We start from the raw sequence: 20,503 nt of genomic DNA on the forward strand, positions 1-20,503 counted from the left end.
ATCAAGTGGAAAGCACAAATATCCATTACTCTGTCCTCAAGATACTTTTGTAGACTTGAGTTATACTGCAAGACACAATAGTCCAATAAAGCTAATGGATGATAGATATACCAACTTGTTTCTAAACAAGCCAGCTATTCATATGAACACTGCATACTCTGCTTCTTTTTTCTTCTTACAACACCCCACTACCCCCACCCCACTTGTTAGTTATGAAAATTAATTCCTGGGTGGCAAGATTGCATGTTTAGTAAAGGGTCTTGTGCTGATAGTCAAGAAATATAGGGCCTTTTGAAAGTTTCCTTATGATAAAAGGTTTAACATCTTGGATGAGTAGCAACTGGTCTATGATGTCTTGGTTTGGTGTTCTATAATAAAAGTGCCATAGTTGAGTAATTTGGCTAATTTTTTGGCAATACGTAAAAAAACTTGATAACAATCAGCTGACAATAGTCAGTTAGTAAATTGACTAAGGAAGGCTTCTTAATCAAATCTTATTAACCATTATGCCAAAGTTCCTTCAAACTTTATCTACAGCAGTGTATTTTTTTAAAAGAAATTTAAATGTAAATTTTATTTTTTCAAATCAATATATCTGAAAATGTGTGAATGATGAGCTAGAAGTTTAACAATCCTCTGCTCTTTGCTGTGGTGATTTTTTAAAATGTTTTTATTCATGAAATTCTATTTGGTAATGTCTTTTCATTTGTAAGTTCGGTTTGTTCTTAAGAAGAAAACAATCTGATCAAAAGATGCTTGGGTGCATGTTTCAATTGAAACCAAGCCTTTTTTGTTCATGGAAAATCTCTTATCAAACTATGGGCTCTGCTGACATAAATAGGCATCATTAGTGGTAAAAAAGGAGAGGAAGCTTGTTCTGTTCATCATTCATTTGGTTGCATCAACTCATCATTGTTGATTGGACGGCCACTATTTAATTTGTAGCACAAAGTGGTTGAACAATGTAAAAAAGAAGAAGAAGAAGAAATTATTCAAATATTTTAATTGGATGATGAGTTTTGCCTTGAATTTCTGTTGGCAAAATGTTTTTTATAATTGTACCGGAAATGAAACAGAAAGTAGGGTCTTACATTGCATATTGCATTTGGAATTCATTATTGTAGATCTGCAACTGTTGCAATATTTTTTTTCTTGTATTTTCTCGTGCAATGCTTGTAATTTGCAATCATAGAATGACATGGATCCTTGGGGATTTTTTTAGAGATATGGTTTATTGTGGTACAGCACAAAGGTGGTAAGTTGGTAACTGCTGAAATTACTGCAAAATTTATGCAAGGTGGTTTAACCCTAAGCAGGTGGTCACTTGCTTTTATCATCTGAGACTAAATTGTAAATATGCTGCTTTTCTTCTTTTGGCCAGTTGAAGCATAACTTGGAGCACATTCAAAAGGCTGTGAAGATGGGCCTAGGCAGCAGTTTCAGAGAACTGATGACAACATTGCCAAACCACAAGAGCCCTTTTGGTGTTTTGTTTGAATTGTTGTTTGCCTCCAGACAAGTGAATATTTTATAGATTTTACCTATTTGAAATAAGGGATTTATTTATATCCACCTCATTGACCAGATTTTAGGAAAATTCTTTCAAAGGCTTTGTCATTATTAGTAGGATTTACATATTTGATGGTCTGTGGATATTGTCTCCATCTTCAAAGGTCTAAGTAGGAGTGAAGGTGCAACTAGAGAACATATTATAAAATTTAAAAGAGAGAATACTTCCTGAAATAGAGTCCCAAGAGTCTGCTTTGGTTTGGACAGGTTGAATATAGTGACCTAGCAAGAGAACCTGCTGCGGTCATTCATGTACATGAAAATCTTGCCTTCATCTTTAGATCATGAACTCCACAGCATGCATTCAACTACTCAAAACCAAGTTGAAAATGGGCTAGGTTTTTTCTGGACTTGTGCGAAAGAGGGAGATGATAATAAAAGGGACTTCCTCCAGGCTGTGAATGCTGCCCAATTCTTTTGAGTTTGTTTGTTGCCTACTCTAGGGCATTTTCACTTATCACAAAATGATTTAAGTAAAATCTATCCAAAACAAATTAAACCCTGGAAGCCTTAGAAGCTCTCTGTTCCCATTTGATGTCTTGAAGATCTTCTTGGAAAAGAAGAAAGAAGTCGTTTTTAGAAATAAAAAATAAAAAGAAAAAGTTGTCAAATTTATCCTTTTGTTCTTTATATCTATGGGGTGTGGTTTCCATCTATTTCTTATCTTTGTTTTGAACTTCCTTCTGGTTCAGTGTTTCATCCTGGTGTTCTTTTCAATGAGAAATGAATGCAGAGAAAATGAAGTAAAATGAAAATTCTGAATTGGATGTAAGATATCAAGATGCAGAGCAGCGGAAGCAAAGTTTTAGGCTGTTGTGGGATGATGTTATTAAAGCTTTCCTCCACTGGAAAGAACAACCTATCATTTAGTTTGTATGCCATGGGGTCAGCCAAAGAGATTAACCTCCTTCTTTCTTTCTTTCTTTTTTCTCTTTTGAAGGTTTGGAAAGATGGAAGGATGCTTGATGAGACCCACTTGAATATGGCAATCTTCCAACAACCATTCTGTCACAATTTATTCTTTCTATTACAAGTTGTTTACTTCCTTTTCTTTTATAGGTCTTGCCCTTCCAGCACTCAGCTTTACCTACAAATGCACCTTTAATCTCATCATATTTCCTTACTCAACTACATTTTGCCTGAATTTTACTTGATGGACATGTGTGTTTTAGATTTTTTTCTAAATGGATAATTCTTCCTCAAAGTTACAAGACACTAGTTGATCCTAAGAATTAGACCACGCAGCAAACTTGGAGTTCCTCGGTGGAAGGACCTGCAGCTCACACTACTAGTCTTATGATCTCACATCTTATATGTTGTAGTCCCCTCCCCAGACAGCAAGTTGTGTATGATGAAAATAATTGGCACCCTGAATTCTTCCAAAAAAAAGAAAACCTCATCATATCAGCCTGAGGTATCAATGTGGAAGCAAATCAAGCATGAAGCACTTGCAAAATCTATCTGATTTGTGGCCATATGCAAATCACATTACTTTCTGCGGCAAACAACTGCTAGTTTGCTTTCAAGTGGAGGTGGTGGCTACCATATAGATATGTAATAGCTCCTCAGTAGAATTCTGCCCCGCTATCAACTTTTATTCTCCAGTTCAATTTGGCTGAAGCCGTAGTTTTTCCTTAATCCTCTGTCTCTCATCACTTTCCTCACTTCTTCCACACCCATCCAGTTACTGGATTCAGCATAAACCATGCTTAAACAATGTATAGTTGGCAGCATTCCCAGGTTCTAGCTTAACAAGCTGATGTGCCAACATTTCTGCAAACTGCAATCTTCCATGGACCTTACAAGCTGATACGAAAGAGCTCCAAATTCTGGTGCTCGGTTTCATTGGCATTGTGTTTATCATATCACAAGCATCTTGGAGCTTTCCTGATCTTCCAAGAAGATCAATATAGCAAGCATAATGCTCCATAGTTAATGATATCTTATTATCCTTCATTGCATCATTGAAGAGCTCCTGTCCCTCTTTGACAAGTCCTGAATGGTTGCAAGCCGATAAAACAGCTAGAAATGTGATTGCGTCTGCATCAACCCCTCTCTCTTGCATCTCACGAAAGAGTTGTAAAGCCTTTTCACCCTGCCCATGAAGGCCATGTGCGCTGATAAGTGTGCTCCATGAAACAGAGTCCCTTCTGGGCATTTCTTGGAAAATTTGATGAGAAGACATGAGGCAGCCACACTTGGAATACATATTTATAAGGGAATTTCCAATGACAACTTGTGAACTTAATCCTGACTTGAAGGCAAAGCCATGGACTCCACGCCCGTGGTTATGTGAAGATAGATTGGTGCAGGCAGAGATTATTGGCAAGAGAGTTACAGAGTTGGGGGCAATGCCCTCCAGTTGCATCTCCCGGAAAAGCCTTATTGCTTCACTGTAGTTCCCACCTGCAGAATAGCTTCTGATGATTGTACTCCACATCACAACATCTTTACGTGTCATTCTCTCAAAAATTAGCTTGGCAGAACGCAGTGCCTCCCCGGATTCACCGTAAAAGTGTACAAGAGCTGCTGAAAAATGAAAATCCGATTCAAACCCATGACGGAAGGCATAGCCGTGAAGCTGTTTAGTATGTTTAGCCCCACCGAAATTGGCACAGGCTGGTAAAAGGGCAAGCAGCGTTACTCGGTTGGGTCTAATCCCTTCAACCAGCATTGCTCGAAAACAATGGAGTGCCACATCATAATTCCCATTAGCACAGCACCCCGAAACCATGGCGGTCCAGGACACATGATTTTTCAACTTTATTCTATCAAATACACGAAACGCCATGAGACAGTCCCCACATCTCAAGTACATGTCCAGCAGAGCTGTCGATAAAAAAACTGACCCCTGCTCCGATTCCAACTCCAACTCCTCCTTGATCCTTTGATCGGCAGTGACAAGAGCATGAATTTGTCTTCCTAATCTCAACTCTCCGGACCTACCACAAATGGATATAATGCTAGCAATAAGTTGGGGCTTTGGTAAAAAACCAGCCGTATACATCTCCTTGAGCATTTCCGAAGCTTCCTTGCAATACCCATTTTGTGCATAACAATTTACCAATGAACTCCATGTGATGGTGTCTCTGTGAGTCATTGTGTTGAACACTAGAAGTGCAGCTTCAACTTGTGAGAACTTGGCGTACATGGAGAGGAGAGAATTGGATATAATTGAGTGAGAGTGAGAACCCATTTTGAGGACCAGGCAGTGAAGTTGGAGGCCGAAGTCCAAGGACGGGGCAAGAGAAGTGGCTTTGATGAGGGAAGGAAAAATGGGGATGATGCCATGGAGGGCTGAGGGTGTGGAAGGGTGGAGGTGCTGCTTGTAGAATACTAGTGTTTGATCATATGCTCCTCTCACTACCATTTCTTTCACTTTTGATAACGTGGGGTCGGCATTGGATGTGAGCCCTTTTCTCATCACAATATGCATTGTCAACTCTTTAGTTGCGGTATCTAATACCGGAATTTGGCTAAATTTCTCTTGTTCATGCTTCCCACCAACATATTTATTATAACGTAAAATAGGAAAAAACTTGAGCTAATTGCTTAACATGGAGAGAAATATGTGTCTGAATTCCTGTACTTTGTTGCGATGAAAGAAACTGATGAGGGAAAGGCTACATATTAGTAGTAGGACAAGTTTAGAAGCCCCGTTTAGGAATGATACAAGGAAAACTTGGAAGGGAGGAGTCCTGATGAGGACCAGAGCTCTGCTCTTGTACCAGTTTTGCGAATCACTTTTAGGATGCGCTTGGAGTCCACATAGCCCATAACCGAAATCTTGTTCAATGTCACATCTATTTCCACGCACGTTACTCCTGCATACCAACTTCATAGTTAAGTTTCCCAGCTCTATTGCTATGTAAGGATTTCTGTATGCGTATCAGGCAAGTACCACAAAGCAATTTAGAAAATCAAGCATTTTCTGCGACTTTAGAACTAAATTTTGGAAAACCCAAAATGCATTTATCCCTACATTTCATTAGATACTGACTGGAAATGCTAACCATGTGGCTAGAACAGACTCTGAATTGATTCAGATGTACAAAATGAATACCTTTGGTCTTGCACAAGGCTTTGCGAACAGCCTTCTCACAGGCCTTGCAGTGTAGACGGACTCTTAACTCAATAACCTCTAACATGGCAATATGCATATATTGCGTCCAAATTCCCTAGCGATCACTTTGAGAGCCCTGTAGTGAATTTGAATGGAATAATTAAGCAGAGATTAAACCTCCTTGTGTGGAGAGAATGTGAACATGCATGATAGAGAAGGGAGTTCTATATATAGAGTAGCACTGAAATAAGAAATTAACGTGTAGGTGATAAGAGTTGGCACAAGGTGGGTGTGGGCGACATGATTGTTAGTTTCATGATAGCTGATGATGATGAATAGTATAGCATGCGGGGATGTGGCCCATCGTCCCCTGCACATTCTAACACAAACCGAGTGTAGCCTTCTTGTTTCTCCACTGACACTGCTGTACCCACTCCACGCTCATTACATATTCTGTTTAGACTATATATAATACCATTTTACATGATTAAAGCTTGAAGTTGAGTCATCCATCAAAGGTTACCCAACCGAGCAATCATCAAACCTTCCAAGTTTCAACTAGGCTTAGGGTGTGTCTGAATCGAAGAAGTTAATGTTTCCAAATACCAAAATGCAAGAGGATTTTTCAGGGGTCTTTTGATGGAGAATCAATTCAAGATCATGCACACATGGTTGCAGAAAATGGAGTTGCCTGCCTTTAACTACCTACAATACTACTAGTCATGGTTTTCTGATAGCTGGGCGGAGTGACTAGCCCAATTTTTCTATTCTTTGATTCGGAATGCCACACCCTAGTGCTACTGAAATTAATTAGACTTAAGTACATATATGGTGGTTGGGATTAATTTGAAATATAATTGCTGTTCCCATCAAATGAAGCTCATTGAGAATGCAGAGATACAATGAGCATGGGAGTCACATGAATCCCCATCACACACATATTTGCTTGCAGCTGAAAAAGCATTTCCACACGCACAGGTTGTCTAGTGCTACAAACCAGCTGCTCCTAGGATTTCATGCACATAAAGCCTCCATTCTGTTACCACCCCCATTATTTTTATTATTTTCTTTTCTAGTAATATATAGCTTCACTTGCATCCATACTCATTCAGAACTCCTCTTGTCCTTTGCATCATCATCATCATCATCATCCCATGGTTGTGCTTCTGAAATTTTTGGTCCTATTCTTGACCAAGTAATTAGGATCATTTCAATTTCATGGCAAGTCATAACCAGGAGCATCTTTCCACTGAGATTGTGAACCGGGGCATCGCTGATTCTGGTCCATATGCAGGGTCCCTGAGCTTCTCTGTGAGAGTCAGGCGTGGCTTGCCAGATTTCCTTAATTCAGTTAACCTGAAATATGTGAAGCTTGGTTATGGTTACCTTATCAGCCATGGCTTTTACTTTCTAACTGCACCTGTTGTCCTTGTGATTTTTGGTGCCCAAATAGGAAAGCTCACATGGGATGATTTTTGCTTGAAATGTGACCTTATGAATGCCCTCTTCATGATGGGGTTACTGAGCTTAATACTCTACATTCATCTAGATTTAAAGCCTCGCTCTACTTATTTGGTTGATTTTGCTTGTTATCGCCCACCTGATGAGCTTAAGGTAACCTGCCTTTTTTCTTTATTTAACGTCAAATAGAATATTCTTGTGCCAGCAGTTTCCAAGTCATGATCATTTTGTGTAAATGCAGAGTTGCAACTGCCATACATGTAATCAATTTTCTTGTGATTTAATGCACACAGACCTCAAAAGAGAAATTCATCGAATTGGCCAGAAAATCTGGCAACTTTGATGATGTTGCCATTGAATTTCAGCAGCGAGTGCTCAAGAATTCTGGCATTGGAGATGAAACCTACTTGCCGACAGGAATATTTCATGCCGGTCACAGGAGAACCCTCAAGGATGGCAGGGAAGAAGCCGCAATGGTCATGTTTGGAGCTGTAAATGAGCTCCTTGCTGCCACTAAAATCAAGATCAAGGACATTAGAATCCTCATTGTAAACTGCGGAATGCTGAATACGACTCCATCGCTCTCTGCCATGTTGGTGAACCACTTTAAGCTGGGGCATTATGTTCAAAGCTTCAATCTTGGAGGCATGGGCTGTGCTGCAGGAGTAATAGCCATAGATCTAGCAAGAGACCTTTTGAATGCCTACCGGGGCTCATATGCACTAGTTGTGAGCACGGAAGCTGTGAGCTACTCTTGGTACAGCGGGAAAGACATCCACATGCTTCTTCCTAATTGCTTCTTCCGAATGGGGGCTGCCGCCATGTTGCTCTCCAATTGCCACCTAGACCGATGGCGCTCCAAGTACGAACTCAAACAGGTATAGAGGAGGAACACAGTTAGTTTTTCCTCCATGCATGGGCTATGCCGCATGAATATATGTAATCCATCTATTTTTGAGTGTTGTTGAATTGAATGCATGTATGCATGCAGTTGGTCAGAACTCACAAAGGCATGGATAACAGAAGCTTCAAAAGCATACTTCTCAAGGAAGATGGTGAAGGGAAACAAGGGCTGTCAGTGAGCAAAGATGTGGTTGAAGTGGGAAGCCATGCACTTAAGGACAACATCACAACCTTGGGACCTCTAGTTCTTCCCTTTTCTGAACAACTCCATTTCTTCACCACTCTGCTCTTCCACAACTCCAAGCCTTATATTCCTAACTACAAGCTCGCCTTCGAGCATGTTTGCATACTGGCCACCAGCAAGCAGGTCCTAGATGAGATACAGAAGAACTTAAAGCTCACTGAGGAGTACATGGAGGCATCAAGAAGAACTTTGGAGCGTTTTGGGAACACTTCTAGTAGTAGCATTTGGTACGAATTATCCTACTTGGAGGCAAACCGAAGGGTGAAGAGAGGAGATAGGATTTGGCAAATCGCATTTGGGTCGGGTTTTAAGTGCAATAGTGTTGTTTGGAAGGCTCTTAGGAATGTTGGGATGCCCAAGCACAGCCCATGGTTTGAGAATTGAGAATCCTGTCAAGACAGGGTAGAGAAAACCAAAAAACTGTGGAATTGTTTGATAGATAATACAAATGTCTGGCTAATAAATGTGCACCTCAATCTATATCCATGTTTGGCACTTTCGGAAAGTGCATTGCTTAAAATAATGTTAGTAATGCCTTTTTCCCCCAAAAGAACAGTGCAACAAAGAGCTTTATTTGAAGCCACAGCTGGGCCCAAATGTTATTATCACCATTGGAATCTTGGATTCACTTATAACAATTGAGGAAGCATATTCAACACCAGACAAAATGGTCACTTGGCTGTAACAAATTGATTCTCCAAAGCGTTGCCAGCTACAATCGCCCATAAATAAAAGGACCATCCTTAAAATGCTATTCAAAGTGACATCCACAGGAAAACCATAACCATCCCCATCTGCTGATTTAATACACATTAATTTGCAGTCTCAGGTTTCTCTTGTGTGCTCTCCAGGTACGACTACTTACTTACAGTGGGCCACGATGGTTTTCACACCAACGTGTAAGCCACGTTGAGGGTGGCGTGGGGTGGGAAGAATCAGTTGATGGCTAGAAATAAGCTCTCAGAAACATGTGGGAAGACAAACCCATCCAAAAATTACGGAAGCCTGCCAGTCACCAGGGCATTTGAAGCCTTTACATGCTTAGTATACACTAGTCATTGGAGTCCAGTAATGCATACTTGAGCTGTCGTATGGCATTCAGATATGAAACATTTTGAGATTTCTATGCAACACTAAAAATTATTCTTTGGATACACAAATTGAAACAATGTGTTCTCTCTTCAACTCATGAGTTCAATCAAGAAGTATCCAAATGAGAGACAGGTGGTTTATACAACCAGATAGGGTTATGGGCAAGTGACGCTACAGTGATGGGCTTTAGCATCTACAACTTACCAGCAGAAAAATACAATAAAGGAAATCTACCTGGACACAAACATGGAGTGGGCGCCACCTGCTAGCAAAACAAAAAGTGAGAGAGGAACCACTAATCATATTTGGGACCTACAGAGCCATGTGGGCTGATCCATTATCGACTCCGTAGTCCACATTTCAACCCTGTTCCATTATAGCCTCCCAAATCACAAAATTTCATGCACTTCATAACATAAAAAACATCCAAGCAATTAAATTTTACATGTTTGCCTTCTAGATTGCAAAATTTGAACTAAGCTTATGCTATTCGTCGAATTGCTCTAAGCTTCTAACAAACTAGTCTAGAAAGCATTGAAAATGATGGAGACAAAATGATACCTGACAAACTAAAATTCCTCCAAGTTCACAGAACGGTCAACAAAAAGAGAATGAGATGCCCAACCAAAATCAATGGGCTTTGAAGACCCCCCTTTTTTCTATCAGCACTTCCATAATACTGCTGTATCCCAATCCTAAATATGCAAGTTCCAGTTGATGGGTCGGTTTTGACAATCTTTGAAACATTTGGAAACTGGCAGGCGGTGTCGAGCTGATTGTGTGTCTGGTAGTAACTATTAAATGCATAAGAAATGTTCCCCCGAGCATCTAAACCTCCACAAGATGTCTGATACCCAAGACTAGTGCAGTCAGCTTTTTCACAAGCATATTGCACACTTGGTGCCACTTGCGGATCATCAAGGCCAGCTGATGGCTTCATCACACACCATTTTTGCTCCAGATGTTTCACATTTCTTGCGGGAATCAAAGACCCTGAGTTTGTGGTACCAAGGTTGAATTGGTACTTCGGTGACCCATCAAAATAAAATACCCCCCAATGGCGCTCAAAACTCCCTGGCTGAATGCTCTTGGCATCCTCATCAATCAAACTAAATAAATAAGCATCTACAGGTCCAGCTCTCTTTGGGGTTCCTTTCCCACCAGAAATATGGGTCATGAACCCTTGGTTGAACCGCTGAGCATAATCTAAGTTTGCATTTTGATCCCCATCAGTGGGCCATCCAATTTCTCCTACTATGATGGGTAGGTTCCCAAACCCATTTTTTTCAAGGGCCCAAACAAGAGTATCGTAATTTGCATCAAACATGTTGTAATAGTATGTCCCACCATCATTTATCGGGGATGCATTGCCATCAAAGAATGCATACTCAACAGGGAAGTTGGAATCAATATAGAGGCTTATGAAGGGGTAGATGTTGACAGTAAAGGGCGCATTATTGTCCATCAAGAACTTGACAATAGGAATCATATAATCATGGATGTCAGTCCGAAAGTCACCTCCAGATGGAAGGCCACTTGAGCTCGCATAGACATCAGCATTAAGGGGGACAGTGACCTTCACTTGGTTGCCAAGGCCAGCTTTTATCAGGGCAGATTGAATATTCTGGAGGGCAGGGAAGGTTGTCCTGAGAAAACTCCCATTATATGTTTCCAAGAAAGGTTCATTTCCAACTGCAACATACCTGTGAAATCATGAGGATGACTAATTACATGAACAACTCAATAAAGTTTGGATTCACACACAGACATGCCCCCCATGTGCAAGCGCACACATTTTATCAATCAAAACCAAATGAATTTATAGTAACATTATGCAATTAATAGAAAATCTATTAATAGGAAAATGGCAGAGCATCTTACCTAAGCAGTTTGGTACCACCTTAACCCTATATGAGTTATCACTAACCCATGAACTTCAGAGAAAACAATTTCACTCACAAGAATACATGGAATAAATATTGAAAGAAAGAAGTAACAAACGCATTCAGGTAGCATTCCAATTTAGATACAAAAAAAGCCCCAGTGAATTATTAAGAGTAAGGCAGGGCAAGAGTCCCATGGAGACAGTCAGACAAAATTGAAGAGAGGGCACAGATGCAAATTGGAATTTGTTAGGAAATTGACCAAAATATCTCTATATAAAAAATTTAAATATAAAAGATAAATAGAAATATGAACACTCTTCATATGAAATATAAACTTAGAACTAAGAACAAATCATTATGATACATAGTTACTCTTTATAGAAAATGCATCTTTCAGTAAAAAAAAAAATGATTAATAACAATCCGGTTGAATAGAAGCATGTGGAAGAGAAGAAATTAGAAGAGAAGAATCAGTTATTCTTCAAACAAACCAAATATGATATGGAAACTGGCAATGCAGCCATCCAGCTCCCAAAAGCCCAATAACACCAAATAAAAACCCCCCTATGGTGAAGGAATTCAGGGGGAATAGGATCCTTAACAAACATCTCTAAGAAATTAGTTCAGCACCTATGGTTGTACAATGTTTTTGTCCAATCTAGACTTCCAACCAGAGGAGCATCTGAACCTCTAAAAAGCAAACTATTCTGCAAATCCATGAATTGTATCCCCAGTGGCCTCCAGCTAAAACCCAATTAGCTTAGAGGAGGCTAGAAATCTCCACTTCAATAGCCAAACCAAGCCCACCTAGATTAGGGGAGGCTTTAAAACACAGGTCCAACTTGTAAATGTAAAAGTTCAGTGTAAATGTGAAGACGCAATTTGATACCTTGGATTTTGGAGGATCTTTTTGAATTTTGAAGATAGTAAACGGGAACACCTTAACATGTTCCTAGATATAAAGCATTGAAAAAGTCAGTGCTTTGTGATATCACTCATCCTCTCCCATTTCCTGTTTGTTGATTATTATTTGCCAACTACATTTAAATGCATAAACAGGTTTTGCACACTAATAATATACGTACCCACCAAAGAGTGCTAAGATCCATCCAATGGATAAAAGAATAAAGATAATATACAGTTCCTTACGGCTGTGCACACCATGGAAACCCCATCAAGCCTTTTCAGGCTTCATGGAATATAAGAAACGGTTGCTAGCAACAGCAGGGCTTAAATTTTGCCAGGATCCAAAAAATACGTAACTCCATGGAAATGGAATTCAAGAAATTAACTATTCAAAAGTGATAATAAAAACAAAACAAACCAAAACCTTGACCAACTGATTACCGTGTGCACTAAGATCAGCTAAACTTAGTGGAATATGAAGTAAAAGAAAAGGTAGGGGTGGGAGTGTATACACCCATTTATCTATTATATGAAGTAATGAAGCTATTTGGTTGTTCAAGCAGAGTAATCACGGTTTCAGAATCCCAATAGCAATTATTCATGATTCAAGATTCAAGAATCCCATATTTCCTTGCATAAGAAACTCCACCATACATACATTGGAGAGGAGTTAGAAAGTAAACATGAGAAAAAGAAATAATCTAGATGCTGTTTTCAACAATTAATCCTAGCATCAATTTATCACAACCAATTCAAAGGGATCAAGTTCAAAGATGAGAAAGGTTGGTAAAGAGAAGTGACCTGATGTTAACATTATTGGTGGTCATATGTTCAGAGACATTTTTAGCAACCCATTTCTCAGCAGACTTGACACTGCCAGCCAGAGATGCAAGCATCTCGTTGGGGATGCCCACCATAACCTCAATCCGAGTCTTACCTAGAGCTTTCAAGTTTCCGTAATCAGCATCGAAAAGCTTAACCTTGTCAATCCCATTGTCCCTCAGCAGATCCACTACAGTTTCAGGAGGCAAAGGGTGGGTTGCCTGTGTCCCCCAGTTGGCACCAATGCCACTCACTGAATGCACCACCAATGAAAACACTGAAACCAACCCATATGCCACTGACAACCACCCCATGTTCTTGATCAAATCTGCTTTTCCAGCTTTATATGCCTCAAAAGCACCAAATCAAAGACCCAATTAAATGGTTCTGAAACTATAACCCTAAAAGAAACTTGGCAACAACCAGATTTTTTTCTTCTTCTTTTAAAAGGCGGCTTGGTATGATTAAAAAAAGGGGGTCTGAGGCCAGACTCTCTATCTGCTGTTAGATCATTACCTAATAAACACAGAAAAAGAAAAAGAAAAAGAAAAAAGAAAAAAGAATAAATGAGAGCTGATTGCAAAAATAACAATAACAGTAAGAACCCAACAAGAAAAAGGAAAGAGCTGATCTGAAATCACTAACAACTACAAATAAACAGCTTTTTCAGATGAACCCCCACATCAAATCCAGAACAGGGTGAGAAACATGTTTAAGGTTGGGGCTGTAAAATTCAAACACAGACAGAAACCAAGAAGATAAAACTGAAGCTAAAGGAAGAAAAAGAAAGAAAATAAAGAAGAAGAAAAAAAGAAAGAAATAAAAAAGAGAGAAAATAAGGGGTGGGTTAATGAGCAGTGATGGTGCAGATAAAGAAGAATCCAGCAACACTAGGATTCAGATGTAGAGCACAAAAGAAAAGGAATGGAATAAATGGAGTAGCAGTGAGGGAAAGTAGAGTGAGAGAGAGAGAGATAAAGGCGGTGGGCAGGCAGATAGATTGATGGATGTTGAAAGGAAATCCAAAAAAGGAAAGAAAATGAAAATAGGCTCAAAGAGATTTAGATTGAAGGGGCAGGTGTATGAACAAGTTAAGCATCCTGTTCTTGAGCAAGAAATGTGTTCAAGAATCCACTTATCTCATGCCACCAACATCAAAACAAAATACAGAAGAAAGCAAAAGGCAGCAGAACAAGGAAGGTGTGCGTTGTCGCATAAACAAGAGAATAAATAATGAATAAATTAATGAAAAGATGGTTGTCTTGATAGCTCTTCTGGCATCTTTTTACAGGACACTGTCCCGAAGCGGCAGTGTTGTTTACGACGTTAGAATCGTGACGTCCGTTAGTGTCACCGTACCGGTTTAGCCGTTTATAACCTGCTTTACTGACACGTGGGTGATACTCACTTAACACTTAACCTTTTTCACTTGATTTTTCTTTTTTGATATTAGGATGGACGGAAAAATGTTGACTTTTATTGAGCATTTAATGACGGTTTATTGTTTTGAAGTTGATCTTAAAAATCTGGTTTTATTTAAAATTTTAAAACATAGAAGAAAAGCGGATGTTCGGGTTCTTCAATGTTTCGTTGTTTAAGGCTAAGCCCACTAGCCCACTACTATCCACATTAAAAGATTCTTTAATTTTTTAATTAACAAAAATTAAAGAATTATTACTAGGAGAACTTGTTTCGCCAAACAATAATATTCTTGCTTTAAAAATTAAAAGACTTAACTTTATTGATCTTCCCGATATTTTGGTTAAATACACACAACCTCTGTTGGTTTGAAATTTTATTAAATATTTCTCCTCTCTTTCTCATTTATTATTTTCACTCATATCTCCTCTAATTTAAAATAAGAAAGATATTTGACGAATTTTCAAACAAGTGGGGACTTCTTATATTTAACTAAAACATATACTAAGTGCATTGTTTCATCCATGTTAATGAGCACTTGTATTATTATTTTGAGTTCAATTATCCTCTCTGCAATTCTATTTTTTTAATCAATTTTATTTTGGAAATTTGAGTTTCATTTCACTAGGTATTTTTATCCTATAGATATAATGCCAAAATGGTTTTGTTCTTTTGATAGAAATATTGGAAATATCGTATTAGCCTTCGCATCCAAAACTCTCAAGAAGTTTTTCTTCATGTTCCTTAGGTTGAGAGAGAGATAATGCATCTCATGAGGTGTTAAGGTAGAGTCCATGGGCATCATGTAGTGTTGTTATTTGTTGCATTAGGTACATAAAGTTCAATACAGGTATTGGATAATAAGACTTAGGATAACATTTGTTGGGTAAAACTGTGTATTGTTATTTTAATAGTGGATTAATGACTAGAGATCTTTGACCTCATGGTTCTTATAGCCACACAGTCTTTAAGGGACTGTGTGGGTGGTTTTTTAGGTAAAGATTGTTGTTTTATGTATTGTTTATTTTTTCCATTTCTCTATATCAAAGGAGGAGGTTAAAAACAATGAATTTTGGGCTAAAAAGAATTATACACCTATTCACCCCCTATATGTGTTTTCTAATCCAAATCTAAAAACTTTTAATTGGCAATAGAGTAGGAAGAAAAAAAAATTTTAAATAAAAAATTTTTCAATCATGCTACATCTAAGTTATGGAATCATAGAGAATTGGATCTTCTATTAACATCTTTCCCTATTTTGATAACAACAATTATCCACATTAGAAGGCTTGATTGGAGTTTTTCTAGAAAATACAAGGAGAATAGGTATGGAACTTAGTGGGATTTAGATGGGGCTGCCATTGAAATTGGATGGTATTGAGAAATCTACCGGAGAACTCAAGGCTAAATAGGAATGAGATAAATTGGATAACGAGGGCAATGATGTGATTGCTTAAGCTCTCTATAATATCTTTAATGGGGTTAGTCTTGATGAATTTCCTAAGATAGCCACATATAAGTGTGCCAAAGAAGCTAGGAATATTCTCTCAGTCACTCAAAGGGGTACTTCAACTATGAAGTTTTCCAAAATTCAAATGTTCACTATCAAGTTTGAGAGCATATGGATGCAAGAGGATGGGACCTTCTCTGCATTCTATTATGAGCTAAGAGACATAGTCAACTCAAGCTTTAACCATGGGGAGAACATTCCATAGTCTAAGGTAGTGAGAAAAATTCTAAGATCTTTTAATGGGGTTAGTCTTGATGAATTTCTTAAGATAACCACATGTAAGTGTGCCAAAGAAGTTAGGGATATTCTCTCAGTCACTTATATGGGCGCTTTAGCTATGAAGTTTTCCAAAATTCAAATGGTCACTATCAAGTTTGAGAGCATACAAATGCAAGAGAATAAGACTTTCCCTACATTCTATTTTGAGCTAAGAGACATAGCAACTCAAGCTTTAACCTTAGGGAGAAAATTCCATAGTCTAAGGTATTAAGAAAAATTCTAAGATGTCTACTAAAGAGATTTAGACCTAAGGTTACTAGTATAGAGGAAAGCAATGACATGACTCTCTGAAAATTGATGAACTTGTGAGATCCCTTCAAACTTATGAGATAGCCATTCTTGATATTCAAAAGCCATGACAAAGCTTTCAAGGATTCTAAGAATAAAGGAAAAAGGTCTGAAAGCTTTTACTAAGTAGGTAGAGAAGAGTTTGCTTTATTGTCAAAATGAATTAAAGATACCATGAGATTTCAAAAAAAAACTTTTCCAAAAACACAACTCAAAGAGAGAAAGAGAGTTGACAATTCCTTTAAGAAAATGGATAAAGTCACCTCTATGGGAAAAAAAATATTGAATCTTTTAATTGTGCAGGGATAGGACATGTGTCACTAACCATCCTTATCCCAAAGATATTAAAAAGGTCACGCAAGTTACTTAGATCGACACGAAATCAAGTTAGAGCGAGCCTTTGAGCCTTAAAGATTACAAGTATGAACAAAAAAACCTTTCTTAATTTCATTACATCTGTTGTGTCTAATAAAGATGTTACTAGTGATAGTGACAACAATATCAATTGTTATTAAACAAATGCATCAAGATAACTATTGCTTAAGAATTTCTAAAAATTGAGCATGATGTGTTAAAAGAAGAGAAAGTAAATTATGTTGAAAAAAAATATTTTTTAGAGAATGAACACAAATCTTTACTTGAGAGAAATAATGTTCTACCTCAGGAAATTGAACAACAAAGAAAAAAAGTCTTATCTATGTAAGGAACCTTAGATCACTCCGTTCTCGATCCTAGGATCAAGTTAGGCGCATGATTTTCTTCCTAGGTTTTTCTAAATCCTACGCATAGTGGAAAATATGCAATTGAAAACCTTTAACAAGATTTAGATATCAAAAGAGAAAACTTTACCTAGATTTGGACATTCCTAAATCAAATTTGTGCGGTGAAGAATCTGAATGAAGTCGTAGAATGCCTAGTAGACCCACGATATTCCATTGTGATGACTCATCCTTGCATTTGGCACAAAACCGATGGGAGGTATGGAGGGTGAAGACTATGACTCTATTCTCTTTGGATGGTGGAAGATGTCTAACATAAAACCTTAACCCCTAAAGGGGTATTTATTGGGTTCTTTAACTAGGCTTAAGTGACTTGAGCCCACTAAGGGCTTAGGTCACTTAATCTAACCCAAAATGAGTTCTAATTGATTAATTAACTACATAAGGTCATCTAATGAATCAATTAGCCCAATCCAAAGACTTTGTTCACTAACCCTTGTGCAACCTTTCTTAATTGCCAAAATGCCCTTATGCGCAAAAGTAAACCAAGAACCAATCTAATCCTCATAGACCGTGCCAACAAGGTATATGAGCTTAATTAGGGATCATTAGGATCCATAACACAATATTGGCTTCCTCATAATCCACTTTTAAAGTTAATTCAACATCCCATTACATAGAATTAATTGCATTCCAATATCTTATGTAAATAACAATGAGACACTAAGTGTTTAGGTCCATGACCTATTATCCATTGTGCTCAACCTCCTCATGAACTAATATTCGAAGTTTAACAAAGTGAAAGTTATTGACCTTTCAAGATTACCTCTACTATCCTTGAGTTATAGATCCTCCTATTGTGTGTTTAATTTATAAATCTTATTTCTTTAAGAGCTTATGTTAAGTTGTACTTAAACAACTACTATGACCATAATTTACATGAGTACACCTCCTTAGGATCACCTAAAGGAACACTGTTAAGAACCTTGGATTACTTCATTTCCATATCTTGGATCTTGTAAGGCACATGCATCTTTCCCTAGGCATTTCTTAATTTATCATAGCATAATAAAATGGAAATAAAAACCATTATTAACTATAGATCTAGAGATATAGTACTCATACCTAGATCTGGATGTGCCCAGATCAGTTACTCGCGGTGAAGAACATGTTTGAATAGTATGGAGGTCTCATACACCCAAGATTTTTCACCTGATGACTTGAATCATGATCTTAGCACTCCAAAGTGTGGGGTTTGGAAGGGTGAAAACATTGAAGCTCTCTCTTTCTCTGGAGGTGGAAGATGATTAACTAAAGTCATTAGGAAACCCTAACCCTAAGAGGGTATTTATAAGGTTGTCCACTAGGCTTAAGTGACTTATGTCCATAAGCCTTGGGTCATTTAATCTAGCCTAAAATGAGTCATAATTGATTAATTAATCATATAGGAACATCTAATTAATCAATTAACTCAATTTAGAGACCTTGTTTATTATCCCCTAAGCAATCTTGCATAATGACCAAAATACCCTTATGCACAAGAGTGAACCTAGAGTCAATCCAACCTTCATAAACTGTATCATCATGGGATATGAGCTTAGAGCGGAGACCATTGAGACTCATAGGAGTACTAGCTCTCTCAAAATTCAATTTTGAACTTGATTCAACATTCCACTAAAGAGAATCAATTGCACTCCAATACCCTATGTAAATAACAATGAGAAGAAGTTTGGGTCTGTGACCTACTATCCATTGCATACAAACTCCTCTTGAACTGATACTCATAATCTAACAAGGTCGTGCTATCACCTATCAAGAATACATCTCAAATCCTTAAGTTATAGATTTCACTTCTTATGTAATTAATTGACAAACTTTAGCTCCAATGAGTATATGTTAAATTCCACTAAAGGAATTACTACGACTATAAATTTCATGATCATATGTCTTTTGGATCACCCAATGGGACATATTATCTCAATCCATGAGATATCATAATGCTTCTATTGAGAATACTTGTTGTCACCAACCTTTATCAATAGTGACTCAATCCATAAGGATATATGACCATTTTAAGATATTACTCATAAGTTAAATCATTTTATTGATTTTGATACATGCTCAATATCTTCTCAAGGTTGAGAGTCCATGTAATATAGTAGTTTAGTGAATCATGACAATTGATAGCCTTGTGTCATAATTCACTATAGGTCATGTCCAATGTACATTACATACACTAGTACACTCACCATAGGAAACTCATCTTGACGACCAAGACAAGTCATCCCTCTAATTAGGAGGTGATGTACTACAGTCTTTACCATGTACTACCATCCTTAAAGACACACTTGTTTTATATCCCTTCCTATATTTGTTACATCCCACCAATCACACTTAAATAAAAAGAGTGTGTTTTCACCAAGATAATGTAGTTCAACTATATAAGTTATCACACAATAATAAGTAACACTACCATAAATTAGATATACATCTCTTGTACTTGCATAACTTGATATCTCTACGATTACAACTCCATTATTCTAAGTCTTTGTTCCTGACTTTTATAGCATGTAATTGATTGATGTGGTCCATGGGATGGTTTTTGTGTTCACTAGAATCCATTAAACTTTGATGAGTGTTAGATATAATTTATTTAATATATATTTTTAATAAATTATCAATTGTACTTTTAATTTGGGATTTGTATGTAAATTAAGCTAATTCATTAATGACTAAGGGTATGTTTAGGAACATTTTTTATAATAGTTCCAAAAAAATGATTTTTGGGAATAATTTTCAACAAAACAATTCTTTATGTTTTTTAAAATAAAAATCTGTTTAAGAGCATGAAATATTGTCAATCTATTTTCTATTTTTCACATGTTTCTTAAAAATAACTTTTATTGATCGTGTTTTATTTTCAAATATCCTTCATATTTGTATAATTAATGTTTAAAATAGCATCATAAAATAAGTGAAAATAACTTAAAATAATTTAAATATATTTTTTAAAAATAATTTATTAAAAAAAAAGAATCTTAAAAACTTGTTTTGAGAATAATTGAAAACCACGCATGCTTTTATTTATTTTATCTCAAAAGCAAAAAAAAAACCGTTTAAATATAGCCTAAGTTTTTCAATTGCAACTTTTAAGCATTACATGTTTGAATTAATAAAAATAGTTAATGGAAAAAATATAATAGATATTCAAAAAGATGAAGGTTATGTTTGGTTTCAAAAAATTTAAGGGAAAATATGAGGGAAAAAGAAAAGTGAAAGAAAATAAAAAATAGATTCAAAATTAATAAATTATTTTTATATGTTTATTCAAACTCATTTCAC

General features: G+C 37.1%; 3 protein-coding genes across 3 annotated transcripts; 1 reads left to right on the forward strand and 2 right to left on the reverse strand.

Moving 5' to 3' along the window:
* Nucleotides 1-2,946: 2,946 nt before the first annotated feature.
* Nucleotides 2,947-6,594, reverse strand: LOC100267194 (pentatricopeptide repeat-containing protein At4g31070, mitochondrial). Its single transcript, XM_010656723.3, is given in 4 exon segments — nucleotides 2,947-3,282; nucleotides 3,284-5,393; nucleotides 5,633-5,768; nucleotides 5,892-6,594. Coding segments are annotated over 2 exon segments (1,848 nt in total). The 5' UTR covers nucleotides 5,006-5,393; nucleotides 5,633-5,768; nucleotides 5,892-6,594; the 3' UTR covers nucleotides 2,947-3,156.
* Nucleotides 6,595-6,728: 134 nt separating this feature from the next.
* LOC100256735 (3-ketoacyl-CoA synthase 15) lies at nucleotides 6,729-8,726 on the forward strand. Its single transcript, XM_002273762.4, has 3 exons — nucleotides 6,729-7,246; nucleotides 7,387-7,971; nucleotides 8,085-8,726. The coding sequence occupies exons 1-3, from the start codon at nucleotides 6,851-6,853 to the stop codon at nucleotides 8,622-8,624; spliced, it is 1,521 nt and encodes a 506-aa protein (XP_002273798.1). The 5' UTR covers nucleotides 6,729-6,850; the 3' UTR covers nucleotides 8,625-8,726.
* A 993-nt stretch (nucleotides 8,727-9,719) lies between these two features.
* On the reverse strand, nucleotides 9,720-14,228 carry LOC100251609 (glucan endo-1,3-beta-glucosidase 6). The gene is made up of 2 exons (XM_010656724.3): nucleotides 12,926-14,228; nucleotides 9,720-11,035 (listed from the first exon to the last, which is right to left on the reverse strand). The coding sequence occupies exons 1-2, from the start codon at nucleotides 13,258-13,260 to the stop codon at nucleotides 9,919-9,921; spliced, it is 1,452 nt and encodes a 483-aa protein (XP_010655026.1). The 5' UTR covers nucleotides 13,261-14,228; the 3' UTR covers nucleotides 9,720-9,918.
* Between the last annotated feature and the right edge of the window lie 6,275 nt (nucleotides 14,229-20,503).

The sequence above is a fragment of the Vitis vinifera genome, chromosome 9 (assembly GCF_030704535.1).
Source record: "Vitis vinifera cultivar Pinot Noir 40024 chromosome 9, ASM3070453v1".
Lineage (NCBI taxonomy): Eukaryota > Viridiplantae > Streptophyta > Magnoliopsida > Vitales > Vitaceae > Vitis > Vitis vinifera.